Below are 16272 nucleotides of genomic sequence, written 5' to 3' on the forward strand. Positions count from 1 at the left end.
TTTTTCTTTAACCTTACTCCTCAAGTGGAAGCCTCTTGTACCACAATAGATGGATCTTTTTTATTTTTGTTCTCATTTATCGAATAAAAAAGTTCTCAGCTACTATTTTTTTTGTGATGAAGCACTATGGTCCCTTGACATTGACATATTATTATTATGTAATGCAAACGTTAGACCGACCGGAAAATCGGGTTGAAGATGAATTTCATTTGCAAAGCTAATTACGAACTGCTTTTAAGAGGAACAGTGTATTAGTTGCTCAACTATATGTTGAGTGAAACGAGTAGACAGCTCCCTTATCAACCATCAGCCTTTAGCCTGCGTGACACCTTTTTTGTCTAGATAGCAACTACTGTGAGCGGCCAGTAAATTTACACAATGAAGGTGGTGGAATATTTAGGATAGAAATAATTTTATAACCAAATTTTACACAAGGACTACGTCTGACCAGTTGCGTTGAAGTCGAATGAAGCGAATCAAATTTGAGATCTGCAATATTTACTAACACCTAAAAAATTTATCAGCAGGTTTCATTTTCTCTAACTTACTTTGTTTTGATCCATGCATTGAACAGACGAATCGACCTTTAGCGCTTAAGAAAAAGGATATTCAAACGCGTAGACGTAAAAGTGGAGGGGGTCAACTTAAAACGAAGGGAACAGGTTCCGGCGGAAATAGCAGTTCTCAGAGTGGCGGCGCCAGTGGTGGCAACGGGTGTGGAAGTCCAAAAGAGCAGTCGCAAGTGGTACCGCCATTGCAAGCGTCGCTTTCAGCCGTCGGATCTTCGGTCTCCACGACGTCCGGAACAACATTAGCGTCAAGTGCTAGTGGTATTGGGGGTAACAGCTCTTCTACTGATTTACGGGTACCTCCTATTCTACCGGCTGGACTTTCATCCACTGGTCTATCGTCAACGTTAATAGGATCTTCTCAGAGCGGAGTCTGGCCTCCTGCACAAGCAGCAGCTGCAATGGTGGTCCTTGGTCAAAATCTGACGTTACAACAATTGACCGCTCTGCACTCAGGTCGGACGACGTCAATAGCTGCACCCCAGACAACGTCGTCATCAAGCACGCCCAGTCAGGTGGGCTTACTCGCTCAGCCAGTCAATTCACTCATAATAAAAATGCAGTACTTGCTGTTACTTATATATTGCTTGCCGTAGACCAATTATAAGAATATATATATATAACAGAGAACAAATTCATGTGAAATAAACTATGCAGGAATCATATAAAGTATTTACAAGCATAACACCGTACGTCAGAATAAAACTGTGAAATGTAATGCGTCATTTTAATGCCTAGTCACTAAATCATATAATATTAATAATAAAATTGCGTTTCTTTGTATCACACAATAAAGTGAAGTGCCTAATCGTCGCTCGGCGGGACAAACAATGAAAGTCAGGTTGTTATTATGTATGGCGGTAGATTTAAAATAACGTCCATCTTTCCAGGTGGCCGCGGCAAGACAGCTTTTCGTTCAAGTAGCGCACGCGGGTCAGCAGTTAGCTAGCAGGGGAGGTATACTGTCGGCTGGTCCGGGAAACCAGCAACAAAATAGTAGCTTGAGTAGTCTGAGTTCTGTGATCTCGGCAACTAGTAAAAACCTTAAACAGAACAAACAAAGGTCGCGAAGTCGGGTAGAATCCCCTCAGGATCCATCAGATGAACAAGACACCATTACCAGTCGGAGCAGAAGTCAATCACCATCCGATCGGTAAGTTAAAGCATAAATTTAACGCCCGATCTAAGACTGCTAGAATTACGCTTTGGTGATTTTATGCAAGCCAAGATTCAATAGGGTCATCAGTGCATTGTATATTGTATTGTATGCATTAATGCATTGCATTGCCTCCTAGAAAATCTATCGAACTACCGAAATAATATCTGATCATAATTTAAATCAGAAAGATACTGGAAAGCTCGAAATGTTCAAGACATAACTGGCCTAAGTAAGCATAACTTTTGTTGAGGGTTCATGCGTTCGATTATTTTCCTAGCAACCGACATGAGTCTTATTATAATTTTTAAAAGTTTAGCTTTTAATAAACGTTGCTTCACATATACCCGCTCAGCTTTTACTTTACCTATGTAGGGGCTGAGTCAAGCTTTTTTTTTGTAGTGAGTCGAAGCAGTACTTTAATTAGTGCATCTGAGGGACCCTATGTTACTAACAATTAGGAGTAGAATTGTCATTTAGTGACCTCAGTTATTTGAATATGCTGTTTATTTACCTAATTATGACATCTACCGCGACATCATTTGGACCCAACGATGGCTAAATGAAGAATTGTCATCCGGATAACTGTAATACACATTTGGCTCGTTAATTGGAAGCGTTTCTATGTCCCTTCACGACTTGTTTCTTCATTATATGATCGTTATTGCAAAATTAGCAACACTACAAGCAAATTCATGGGATGGACTTGAATGTTCATCTCAAGTGTCGATAACTCTTCTGTGGTTAACAAACATATATCAAAATAAATACACTCAAGTGTGTAAATGAATCATAATAAATAGACGAGCTCTTTAATAAAAATTACCGGTATAATAAGCACAATTTATTGATACAATCGCCTAGGATGAAAAAATGGGATAAGGGCTGCAACAAATCAAAATTCTGGGAACACGGCCTATGGTGCAAGTAATCAAGACAAACTCATTGATATTCGGTAATGTAGTTCTGAAAATAATATGGCGTATATTTTCAGAATATACTTGAACGAAGTCTAGTATTGGAAATATTACTATAAGATTTATAATGCTAGTAACACAACGACTTCGATATCGCCACATCATTATTATTATTATCGAATAGGTTTTTAAGCACTTCCGATTATATTTGCTAGCTTCTACGCTTCTAGTGCCGTTTATTTAATTAATAATTGCAATCCATTAACTACATATCTATTGTACCTTACTGTTTGTCGTCACCTATCAGCATTTTCCCTCATGTTCGCCTCTTTCAATGTAATTACCTACATTCGAGTAACAAGGCTGAGCGAGTGTTGAACAAGGCCAGGTCATAACAATTCTCACCAACTAGCGACAACGTCCAGTCACTTGACATAAATGCAGATTTTCATTTCCAACATGATTGCGCATCGTAAAGTTATTGTTTAATGATAAAAAAAAAAAAAAAAATTGTACCCCTTGCCACTATGTGTCAAAATGTCTATACTGTGTTGTAAAAGTTCACTGTAAACGATTTCTAATACGAATTAAAAAAAAAAAACGCTTTTATTTTATCATAGAACTTTTTGAGTATGGGTTAGGCACTCGATGTAAATACGCACGACTCAAAATAGCCTCGATATGCTTAAAATTCGTTTATTCAGGTAGTATAATTTTTGATAGTCTTTTAAAACGTGTTAAAGAAATGTGAAAAGCAGCACCGTCAACCGCTCTTACTGCACCCGGTGATGCTAATATTTATTTGATTGTAGCGTGGTACTTCACATTATTTTACAAATATAATAATGTTTGTTGTGGTACGAAGAAGAAATAAATACGTTTTACTCTAAATTATCGTTGTCGCTATTACCACATTTTCCTCTATCTTCTGGTGGCGTTGACAATTACTGTGCCTTTCTTTTGAAAGCATTCAATTAGCAGCCGGAGTCGAATTTCGAAAACGAATCGCGACGATCAGATTCCCCCCATTATATTGTATTCTCTTATGTAACCTTGTGATCAGGACGACTACAGAAACGCTCTTCCCATTTAACGACCTAGTCTTGACCTAATTGACCAACTGACTTTTCACGTTTGAATTTACAGTGAGCATTATTTGTCAGCTACTTGGGTTGTGCCCGTTTAATCCAATTCGATTTTTTATATGTGTTCATAGAACATACCCATAGAAATGTGTGCGAAGACATTTCCAACACAGCTACCAACAAATGCATTAACCGTGATATTTTCAGCGTTATAATGTTTTGTTTCTTTGTATTAAACGCCAAATATTTAGAAAATAAAGTGGTGTTTTATGAATTACAGTTTCTGGACGGACTAATCTATGTGGCTCAAGCAACAACTAACGATCGTTCTGACCAGCTCTTCTTCAAACAAACAAAGCTGTTGTGATACTGGCCCAATATATTTCCATTATATGTGCTTGGCCCTCCTAATTGTTTATGAAATTTCACGTTAGGTAGCGATTGTTCATGTCGAAAAGCTGAATGGGCTTATTCTTTAGATTTACAAATAGCAAGGATCTTTCTTGGCTAACTGACAAGCGTCAGCCCTATTGATGATATTTGCGGTCTTTATAACTGCATAGGAAATTGTGCGAAGCATGCATGGTGATAATAGTATTTTATCAACTCCCGTTTGTTGTGAAAACTTGTCAGTCAGCTATTTTTTGCGTATGTACTCGTTCCTGTAGCATATATGTGCTAAGTGAAGTCCTATCATTAGGTGGCGTAACGCCAGGGGTTAAAAGCGTAAACCCATGTGTGCCTATTGCTCCCATAAAAGTAATACGATTTTATTCCATAGCATGCTATTTCATAAAACGCAACAACATTCTGTCTGCCATGCATAAAGATAATGATAACGGATAAAAATTCTGTAATCAAAGGAAATGCACGCCGCAATCAATGACGAATACTTAATAGTGAACACAAATCAGTTTCAAGGGGCCTTTCTTCTTCTTATTTCTTCTTTTCCTCGGATCATTAATAAACCTATTGATTTTCCAAAAGCCTAGTTTGGTCGTATCTTCCAACAATACAGAGTCTCGTTGCACAGTGTTGCTAAAACAAAGAAAGTAGGTTTAGAGTGCTAATGTTCGGGCTCCCTCAGACAAACCAACAAGCTCATACAGGACCAATATAATCAGACACAGTAAATAACTAGAGAGCCTTTTTCATGTTAGAGACGCATCTCGCGCCTTCAAACAAACTGCACTCTGTGAACGATAATAATAACTAATTTATGAATAATAATAACAATAAAAAATTCCAAATTATCATGAACGGAACGCGACAGAACGTGGATACCACACCCCTAAATATGCCATGGTCACGTTACGATTTATGTGCCAAGAACGATCGGCGTTGTTGTTAGATCGACAACATTAATCAAGTCAATGAAATCTGTTTACGAATGATTGTTATTCTGTCATTCATTTTAACATTCTGCACGAAAAAGATCCATCAGTTCGCGCCAAAGTTTGCATTCTATGTGCACGTCCATGAAACAGGCACAGTCACGTTTTATGTTGAAAATGACGACGACGACAACAACGATGGTCCTTGGTTTTTGGTGTAACAATATGATATTCTTCGATAACCAACAAGCAATGTAGTCTCTATCACGTAGACGAGCACCGTAAGCTAATCAATTTCCATCAGCTTATATATTATTATTAACTTAATTATTGGCAAATATCACGATACAATTCCATGGACTAGAACATTAGACTTCGAATCTTCACGGACGTTCATCTTCTTGTTTGACCAGCTGGATAAGTGATAAATTAAACAATATGTTCCTGGTTCAATTTATTGCATAGAACTTAGCAGAACCCAGTGCGAGCATAGAGTTCTTGAACATTATATTCTTTTTTTGCTTTTCCATCTGCGTTTTATCATTTAGAAGTGAACTGGAACAGAACAGACTAATCACCTCTTGTTTAGACCTACGTTCAGTGTAAATTATTATATTTAGATGCTCTGCATGATTATGCGCCCCTTTCTATTTATCTTGCTTGGATTGAACTTGATCAGCGAGTGTCAGAGTCAGCTGGAACTAAACGTGCGACGTTCCTATGTCTACGAATATTGCTGATGATGATTAGTGGAGAAACTTCGAGATTGGTTAGAACGACACTGACAAATGCCTTTCATGTTCTCACAACAAGGCACATGCTTTATGAATCACTTAATTATATTATAGTTGAATAGTGGTATTATAGTAATCAGATTATATCAGTATGAAAAGTGGTATTCATTTGCAGTTTTTGCCAGAGCCTTTTTCAACGAGTTTATTCGTAAACCATCGTTATCAATATTTTCGCTGCCGTGTAACAAACAGCAGCGCATTGCCGGTATACACACACAGATAATATTATTCAGGTCTATTGGAAACGATCTTTAATTGTTTGATCCTAGAACTTTCCACGTTGTTTTTATTCTATAGCCAGCAGGTTTCTCGCCTATATACCAAAATACAGATATAATATTCACATCACATTGAATTCGATTATCATCTGGCAACCTTTATAAATATTTTTTGATGTATCTTATAGTATCGTTCGTACTCTTAAAAAGTACGTTAAGTGCTTTTTGATTAGAAAGGATTTATACAAAATGTCATTATTATTAGCAAACCTCTGCGAAGATTTCTCAGAGTAGAGCTTCTTTGCCGAGTTTGCGTTATCGCTGTCGCTGTTCTGACTAATCGAAAGCAATAGAAAAATTTTTCGAATTCGATTGATTTCAGCGACTGAGCTGGTTGCCTTTCCTCCAAAGTTAACACAGGAAAACCGATTACTCTTACCTATAAATAGAGGAAAAACCAAAGATGAACTTCCACCCGAAATAACTGTAGGCATCTTGTTTTTGCGTGCTATACAAACAATTTGATAACAGATATTAAAGCGTGTGTTCACGTGTGTGTGACCGTACCAATTTATGTAGACGTATTGTAAAATGTTTCAGCGTCGTATACAGTCTGCCGTTGTGTCTGTCTGTCCGTTGGTTAGTTACCGAACTGCTAATAATTTCTAGGTCATTCGGAAATGACCAATCCTCTTGTGCCACCGTCGTCTCTTTTTAATCGAATGCTTTACGTTTATGCTGGTATCATGTAATTTCTTATTTTTACACGACGAATTTAAGGCCGTACCATCATGGTCATGGTCAGAAGGCCATAGTGATTGATAAGAAATAATGCCTCATTGACAGATAACTTCTACTAGCTCAGGAATCTGCGCAAGCAGCCATTATTAGATATCGTTTTGCCAAGTGTATGATTTTATTCTGCCTTGCAATGGGACTATTTTCAATCATTTTTTAATTTGTGTCAGCATCAAATGTGTTCACTTTTGTTCGTTGTGCCTATTAAACGTATTATATAATATCTAGGGGACGTAATGGATGATGAACAATTTTCAGTGCTATAAAATTGCTGCGTAATGGCAGTGATCGTTTTCTCAGTATTCGACCCCTGTCACAAACGCATCATGTCATACATAAACATCATCAAGCTCTACAAATGGTACAATATAGGAAAAGCTGTAAAAGCCCCTTGTTGTTGGAGGATTAGCGCTCAGCTCACGTCCTATGTGGTACATCTTGGATATCTCTATAACCTTTGGCCTTTTGAAATCCCCATTCTTCTGTTACATTCACAATTCGAACTTTGAACCAATAGAGTGAATATAACATATAATTATTAACTCTTTCACGAAATTTATCCAGGTTGTCTCGTGAAATATACCCTGCTAAGCGTTAAGATTTCTCATTAACTTTCTTATTAACGCTTCCTATTGATGTTCACACCTCTGTGTTTTTTATTTATTTTTACAGATTGGTGATTGCAGTTCCGCCAAATGGGAGCTTAACAACGACGCAATCAGTCGACGATTAAAAAATATCCTTATTAAAAAGAAGAAAAAAAATGACTTAAAACGAGCAAATAAAGTAAAGCAAGAAGCATTGTTGCGCAACGAAGTAATGATGTGCGTGTGTGCCTGTGACATGGTAAATGCGCGATCTGTCTGATGCATGTTGGAATATATCTGGCACTGTTATTAGGCTATGATTATTAAATCATCATACTAATTCATTCAGTTCATAAACCTATTTATCGATTCAGCTCATTATTCAATCCGCGCCGTCCGTCCGTCCGGGTTGAGTTTATTAAGGATATATATATATATATATATATATATATATATACTTCCAAATGTGTTTGATTATTCTTTCATTTCAGACATGTTTGTTTGAATAATAAAGCAGAAGCTAACTAATTCATATAAAAGCCTAAAATGTCAATTCTAACATATGCTTAGCATAATACAATGGCCTGACTAGCTACGGTGCATGCGCAGTGGCATGTAGAGCGAGCGTTTTGACACAATGTTATTAGCCATTTTAGTAAATTAGAGGCCTCGAGAAGTTATTAAAAATCGAAGTAAGGTAAGTTCTCTGAAAATGTCTGTGGGTCAGCAAAGCGTGACGCATACTTTTTACAAACAACGCGTGAAATTTTTGTACCGGAACACAAGTTACCATGGCAACTAGACTTAAATAGAATTTTGCAAAACCGAGAAATTAAGGTAGAGCAATTCTACACAAAACCAAACCTCAAATGTGTTGGAACACGCTATTATGGCCTATGCCATTCTGAGGTATATGGTTGCGTAAAGCTGTAAATTCGAGTCTTTCACTTTTTCATATTTACCCAAAAATCTGCTACGAGCCAAATGGTAAACTATTGCAGTGAAAACGTTTCGCGTCGTGCTTATGAGGCGCATGAATCTCTTTTTGCTAACAACTGAAGAGTCTATAGAGCGCTTACTTTGCGATTTGTGATAATTACTATAGCCACAGATCTTTGGTCTTACACTGTTAAGGCTCCAGGAGGCCCACTTCTTCGATAATTGGCCAAGCTTTTTACTGTTCTAAATAACTCAATAACTAATATTCCTTGGTTTACAAGATATGTGGACGACAATCTCTTGAAATTTTGAATTTCATCGTTTATCTTCAGTATAAATTTTGTCGATTTAGTTTTACTACAAAATTGTGGTGTGTAACGGCCGCTCGTTCGAAATACATATTTCTCATTTCAACCAGTTACAACCTGCTTTATGATTTAAACGAATATGTCTGAGGTATAAGAATGGTCGAATATATATATATATATATATATATAATTTTTCAATTGACGGAAATATTTTATGAGAACGAATATTTAATTGCATTTGCTATTCTGATTCTCGTAAGCGAATTTCAATCGAATATATTTACGTGACGTTGATAATGTTGATGGTGCTGCTGGTGGTGTTACTTCTTTTGCAAGGAACATAATTGAGTAAGCACCATAGTACAAACTGTACCTAAATTGGAAACACAGGGCGGAATATACAAATTGTCGATATTAACTGCCAACCAAATGCTCTCCCATAGGATAAAAAGATACTGTTCTCAAATGTTCTGTAGAGTTCTCCAAATCATCAAAAGATCAAAGGTGATCAAAAAAACAAAGTTCGTCAATCAGATCCAGTAGATAATAAATGAAATTTACATAATACTGCAATGAATTGAACAAAGAATAATTTGATAGTGGACAAGCTATAATAGTGACTACTGACATTGTATCTCTGCCCGATTTGCTAACATCAAAGAATCAAATTCTGTTGAGCTCCGGAAAAACCCTGAGCTACATTGACAGCCTTCGTGATTGTAATCCTATCGCATTATAATACTCTGACGCTCATTCCAACTATTTTTACTTTCTCGGATCGGACTACCATTATCATCACCATCACCATTATCGCCGCCGTCGTCGTTATCTCTTGCTCTCTCAATTGACTTTTAATTCATTGCTTGTGAAATTCGTGATTTTGGTACCTGTGAAGTTATTGCTTTACCGACCAGTCCATTCTTAGGCCAATACAAATCAATTAAGTATTTAGCCGACCGAGCAAGTCGTTTCAATATTATCTGAATAAAGTTGGTACCGTTGGTGGGCTATTGATTGTCAAGGGATGTTAGTGTAATTGTTTTATCCATTGGTAATGTTTATTGGTTGGTGTCGCGTAAACTGTTGATAAGTATTGATCATGATTAACACACAGGCAGATTGACGTTAAGTTCCTAGTGGTTCTCAGCTGGCAAAGCTGTCGAGCCGAAAGACTCGAATATGTCGAGAAGGATAATATACTAAACCTACAAAAAAGTTCGAATGTGAACATGGGAATCTTGTGAACCAAGGCGAAATAATGTACCTATTATACTATAACAGATCGAATGAAGCAGTCCGAACGTGAGCAAGGTGTAGCGATTAGATGGCGCGTTAAGCAACGGAAGGGCGTTTCACAATCAACAGGCATCGTCTACGAATCTGCAAAATTACTAATATTGTCAAGCGTAGAATCGTAAGGGTTAAAGATGATTTGATTTGTTAGTTGTATTCATATTATTGCAATGACTTTTTATAAAGACGTGACTGCGTAGATCTCTTTTTTGTTCACTAGCGATAACAACAACAACCAGTAATAGTCTAATAATAGATAAATAGAGGCAACTAGTACAGAGCCCGCGAAATATAGTTCATATGTATGTAGTATACTCTATAATGTATCATCCATTTGTTCGCTAGGTATATACGTTTACCCTTAACATTATATGTATATTGTACATACAGAATCAGGGTAGACAGGTCTCGCCACCTCAGAATTTTTCTTTCGCTTCTTTTGCAGTGTCTACACACATTTTTGTGCTGAATTTTGCATGTTCAGTATCTTGAATTGCCGCCTAAGCCTTACTTTAATTAGATTTGTGTTTTATAGCATAGGTTTTACATAATTATTTTTTATTTTGTCTCAAATTAAACAATAATAACTAAACAAGCAAATGTATGATGATATGCATGCTGCAGACTAAAATGCATTCTCCATATAAGTCACCCATTTTAAAAAACTTAGAGAGAGTTAAATTGTCTAAAATTTATTGCACCATACCTTTCCTTGTTTGTCGTAGCTGCTGAATATAATTTCAGTCGTAGCAATAGTATTATCAAGGCCGAATTCTGTGGACATGTCAGTGCGTCAATTTCGTTTTTCCCCGTCTGTTATACCAAAAGGACCTAAATGATTATTACTAGAACCAAGTGAAAGCCCTTGCGTTTTTAAGCTGTTACATGTGCGATATAATTTCTGAATAACTAGTTTTTTTATCTTGGAAGTTCTTGAAATTACTTGGTTATATTTTATTAACTATTAAATTATATGTTTAGATTTGTGCAAAAGCTGTGAACATTAGCTGTGGTTTGTTCAAATAAGGACGCTTGTGAGATCTGTGCCTTATTCGTCGAAAGTATTTGGTGATAAACTGACGAAACTGCTTTTTTGCCGTGGGTTCACTGTCATCGTAGAATATTCATCCTTACGCGTGTATATTATTAACGCCAGTCAGAATTAGCGGAGCATTAGAAGTAGAGAGAATGGCCCGTTATTTTTTTATAATAATGATAATCATTATTATTAAATCATACATGTAGTAGCCGCTATTTATGTTTAACTGCTGCTAATATTATTAATAAGAGGAAAAAAATGAGATGCATATGTCTTGACGACGACGATAATGAATTATATACCATCATTGCTGATTTGAAGAAATGTTACAGATCTGATTTAAAAGTGCTCCAATAAATTTCAAACATGTATATAAGTATATAAATATTACTATTCATCATTAGTAGAAAAACTACAATAAACACTCACATGAATAGAAAACCACACCAGAGAGTTGTCGATGCAACGTGGAGCGTGTGCTCTTGTTGCCGCGGCTGCTGAAAAAGCAACAGCGGCAGCAAAAACAACAACAACAACAACAGCACCAACAGGTCTGGCACCAATAATGTGTGCAAAATATAAACAATATCAGTTTTCTATAACGGCGCATGCTCTCACCGTGCTCGTTATCTTTCGCATTATTGTTAAGTTATTGAATTCAAGTACGATTTTTCCCTGGTACATAATTTCCCGGCAAGTCCAATCCATAAGATTCTATAAGCCAAAAAAAATAAAACACATACGAACACACACATATAAAAGTACAGATATTAAAAAGACGTAATTTTACCGGCTGTCCAAAGTGTACCCTATGCGATGTTCACGTTATACAATTCATTTTTTATTAAGGAATTAAGTGTTTTAGTCGATGAAAACTATAAAACTAAATGCAATAGGGCTTAATTCTGATTTATAATAGAATCAAAATCATATTGCAGTTGGTTTCAATCAGATTCGTTGTCTCCTTGACCAACAGCTTGGAGCATCTTAATCGTTCCTGGAATACAAAAGGCAAATGGTAATCATTTCACCAGAGTCAAAATTATTGCCGTAGTTCTGCACTATATCCAATACAAAGATTATTTTATAGAGGAGGTGACATTGACTAATGGCAAGCAAGATATGAATAAGTATTCTACACCTCTCTATAGCCATTACTCCTATTACAGTACATATCTTGTTTGTTGCCATTCGTGTTTCCTTCCAATCCTTGACAACAATTGTATTTGGTTATGTACAAATTTTGTGTAGGGTGACGGATTGATGAGGAAAACTTCCCTCTTAGCGCATGTGAATTATTTACATTATTTTAGGTTATAAAGTACGTTTTTGAAGTTCTAATGAGCGATCCGCTCTCCATCAAAAATACTCTGGAATATTAGCTTAAATAAAAAGACAATGTATTTTTGTTGATAAGAAAGATTAAATTAATGTCATTGATGAGTCCTCGGAGAAAAACATTTTGTGTAACAGCCCGATGTATTTAGCAGACAATACGTAAGACACAAGATCTGAGTCACAAATACTAGAGGCAAAAACAAATTGAATACGGCAATCTATGATCGTAATTTTTTTAATTTTGAAATACGGTAACAAGTTGCAAAAAGATGAGAACTGAAATATGAAAAACCAGCGGAGTGTGGTAAGAGGTAGATATATAAGATAGACAGCAAACCGTTGCTTATCGAGGATCGTGCGTTACACTCAAGCGGCGTTCCGCGATAGACAACAGTGCATCATATAAAGCTAATTACTGATTATATGTTGTTGTTGTTATTGTATTGGGTACTCATGACTGCCTCCGCCACTGTTAACGTTGACAGCTCACTATTCACGACGGCGATAACAATGATGATAGGACCGGGACCGATAAAATCGATGAACTATGCATGATTCCTATGATTGCATTGTTCTGTACGTATGATTGATCTTATTCGAGAAGAAAATAATATTAAACTGCTTATAGTGATGCCAGTAATTAATTCAATGCAGTAGTTTGTAATATTAAGCACACATGAAATCATTGAATACACTTGTCGTTTACCTTTTAAACACCGATAAAGCGAGGCGAAAAATAGGCCACACAAAAAGGTAAAGGGGTAAAGGCAAGCCTTTACCTGATCTGAAGAGTACCTTCAACGCAGCGTTCGTTCATATATGAGCCTTTCATACTATGTATTGTTTTTATTACGACTTTAATTATTAGTATTAGTATCGCATGCGGTAACTATCGCTATGAAGACGAAGTAAAAAAAAAAGCGGTAATAACAAGAACGCTGTTGGACAACTATTTTTTTGTCAGTTGTCCACAAATTGTTAACATGTAGCCGTGAGCAAAGAAAAGATTTGTGTGTGTCTGTATGGGAGGAAGTGACATTTAGATGACGTTGTCTTCTCCATAATACATTACAATTCAATGTGAGCAGCCAGTGAGCATATTAAACGACTTCACAGTTGAACTGGCGATGCACGAACGGATTATCGAATCTCAATTAGAGTAGATAGAGAAGGAAGATGTTATTATGTTAAGATACATCTAAGCCGGAAAAAGCAGGTAAAGGAGGATGAAAAGTAAATGAAAATGTACATCGAGAATGAAATGTCCCTGCTGTTGCTGCGTAAAGGCAGCACAATTCCGGTCATCGACAATCGTCCGCCGGCTGTCAGGATTGGAGCATAAAATAAAAATAGATGATACATAATACAATACATACGAAAAAAGTATCAAGTGTCTTTAATAAAATATGAAAGTGATAAGTAACAGAACTGAACAATCCACACGTATAATGTGTTAGATAGTTAGGAAGAATGCACGCAATCTTGTCGTATGAATTCTATTAAAGTTGCCATAGTGGATTTCAAATGAAATTAACCCTAATTGTATAGTAGACAGTTGCTTAATAGTAATTAGACAACTTTAGATATTGCTGTTTGATAAACGTCTGGAGTAGCTGTTTAAAAGAGTTACTGCTACTGACACATAAAGAAAAATCACACGTGAACAATGCTTTTTCTGTGTATCTATAATCTGCTATAGAAAAAAAATGTATTGTGAAATTAGGTTACACCGAAGAGAACTGTTTTCAATTATCCTGTTAGCTATTATCTTAGTTATAGTTTGCCCCCGCCTTTAAGGCGCCTTATGGCTTAAACGGCATCACTTTACCACTTATCACTTTTTTGGCTTTTTCGTATATAACTCGGTACTGCTGTATTCGACACGTTGTTCTTTGCTACTGTATGTTCCCCCATAGACGGCCTTTTTAGCAGTCAACATATCCGGGTGCTCGCATCGCGACAGACGACGTATATATGTATTGTTTCATTCATTAGCACATAGCGTCTTTGTTTGCAATCGTGACCTTGGAGCAACTTGCATATACCTTCTCTTTCGGCAATTGACGCGCATAGCCAGTTTCAGAGGGAACATCACTGATGCTTTCGGACGCAAGGATCCCTTCAGGACCAATTTCGGCGATGTGAAACGATAGTGTATGGTCAATACAGCGATGAAAAATCGAGTAGAGTACTTGCTGTCAAAAATACAGGATTTCGGCGCCTGGAGCGACATTTACTCTCGCGAGCAGGTCTTTGTCACGCTTACAAAAAGTTTCATACACGTACTAGCCCTTCATATTTTGTATCTACACAATTTAATAACAAAAGGCGTCACCCCTTTAGCAAACGTTCCCTCAAATCCTGTGAATACAAAACTACGTTCTACATCAATGATATCGCTTCTCATGCTCTACCCCATATTATAAACACGTCGCCCTTTGTTGAACTACACTACCCAATAGCTTAGGCAACTTTCCAGTCCCCCATCTTGTTCTATTGCATAGATGCTTGAAGGTTCTTCTTGATAACCTTCCTCTAATGGCGCTTTTTTATGCAGTAAGCTCATCACCCTTGGGCAAGCTGCGTCATGCTTGCAGTTATGGAACGGCAGGTAAGGTTCTGTATTTTTAAAGTTTTTTCTTGTATAAGCTAACAGATGTAAATCGCCTAGATCTAGAAAATGCAATATATCGGGTCGCGAGAGTAGGCGCGGAAGTACTCGGAATCTACAGGGTAGGCAATGTTTTATTGATTTTACAGAATATCTTTTGAGGACCTGCTGCGACACAACTGCAGTGTTGCTAAGCTGAAGTACTGCACATGTTTCACATCTCAGTAGTGCACTTCTCCGTAGTTTACTAAAGATAATCTCCTGAATTCTGTGAGCTTTTGACAAATTTGTTGCAATCCCTGTGTGTACTAATACAACGGTCATGCAGCCACTTCGAACTTTCGAGCATGGTTGAAAATTGTCGCGATAAACATAATGCCATAGTGTTCTAGCTAACGTTAGTCAAGAAGGAGTACCGCTTTCATTAAAATTCTGCGCAGTGTTTAGCGATAAACATAACTCAAAATGCTTTCTACTTAGAATGTTGTGTCTTTCTGGTCATATACATGCCCACACCAATGGTGTGGGTGTCGAATATTCAAAACATATATACTCATATTGCACGTCCTTCAGGTACACGCAGGAGGTGGGAAACGAGACCACATAAAAGCATTATTTAATGGCCTTCCAAAGCGTTTATATTAGGTTTACTTAAATAATGAAGTGTGAATACAAACAATGAATAGTAATACCACACTCTAAAGTCTATACTTATAATATTTTATAGTAAATTGTTATGGATTGTTTTATAAAAAAAAAGATGTTTCTAGGCAGAGCGCAGAAAGGCAAAATTAGCCCCAGAACTAAGCATAGTCTCAGCTTTAAAAAGAAAGCAAGGTAAAAATATAAAGCGGATTAGTATTTATATAATGCAGCATGAGAAAATATGTCTTGATGTCCTTGATAGACATTTCAGAAGTTAGGAGAAGTGCACTAATATCGATTTAGCGCGACAAATTCAAGCGGATTTTATAGAAAAGTAATGACTACAAACAAAAATTAACTGGCAAGTACTGGATCAAAATCATATCTTTCAAATAATTATTAAGCATAAAATGGGCAGGCCTATTGTTTATTGAGCGTCCAATTTGTAAATTAGAGTCAACAAAACGACTCTGTCTGTTATTAATAGAAAAGACAAATTGATAAAGGTGATTTACCTGAAAATAACGTAGCCAAATTATGGCATAGAGGAACGAGCTTTTTAGTGCAAGACAATTTTTTAAGATGAAACATTAATTTAAAATAAAATCGAATGTTTTCGATACTTGCATTTTATGCAGATG

General features: G+C 36.6%; 1 protein-coding gene across 8 annotated transcripts in view; it reads left to right on the top strand.

Annotated features, from left to right (window-relative positions):
- LOC111248382 (uncharacterized) overlaps positions 1 to 11422 on the top strand; it is a 63945-nt gene extending 52523 nt beyond the window's left edge. For 6 of the 8 annotated variants that reach the window (XM_086982515.1, XM_022800610.2, XM_022800611.2 and 3 more), the window contains 3 exons: positions 575 to 1084; positions 1460 to 1722; positions 7544 to 11422. In XM_086982515.1, coding sequence (XP_086838641.1) covers positions 575 to 1084; positions 1460 to 1722; positions 7544 to 7604 — 834 coding nt within the window. In that variant the 3' untranslated portion in view covers positions 7605 to 11422. Of the gene's footprint in view, positions 1 to 574; positions 1085 to 1459; positions 1723 to 4007; positions 5343 to 7543 lie in introns of all 8 variants that reach the window. The other 2 variants (XR_015322982.1, XR_002672543.2) reach the window with 2 other exon arrangements.
- The last annotated feature ends 4850 nt before the right edge of the window (positions 11423 to 16272 follow it).

The sequence above is a fragment of the Varroa destructor genome, unplaced genomic scaffold (assembly GCF_002443255.2).
Source record: "Varroa destructor unplaced genomic scaffold, Vdes_3.0 BEIS01000003.1, whole genome shotgun sequence".
Taxonomy (NCBI): domain Eukaryota; kingdom Metazoa; phylum Arthropoda; class Arachnida; order Mesostigmata; family Varroidae; genus Varroa; species Varroa destructor.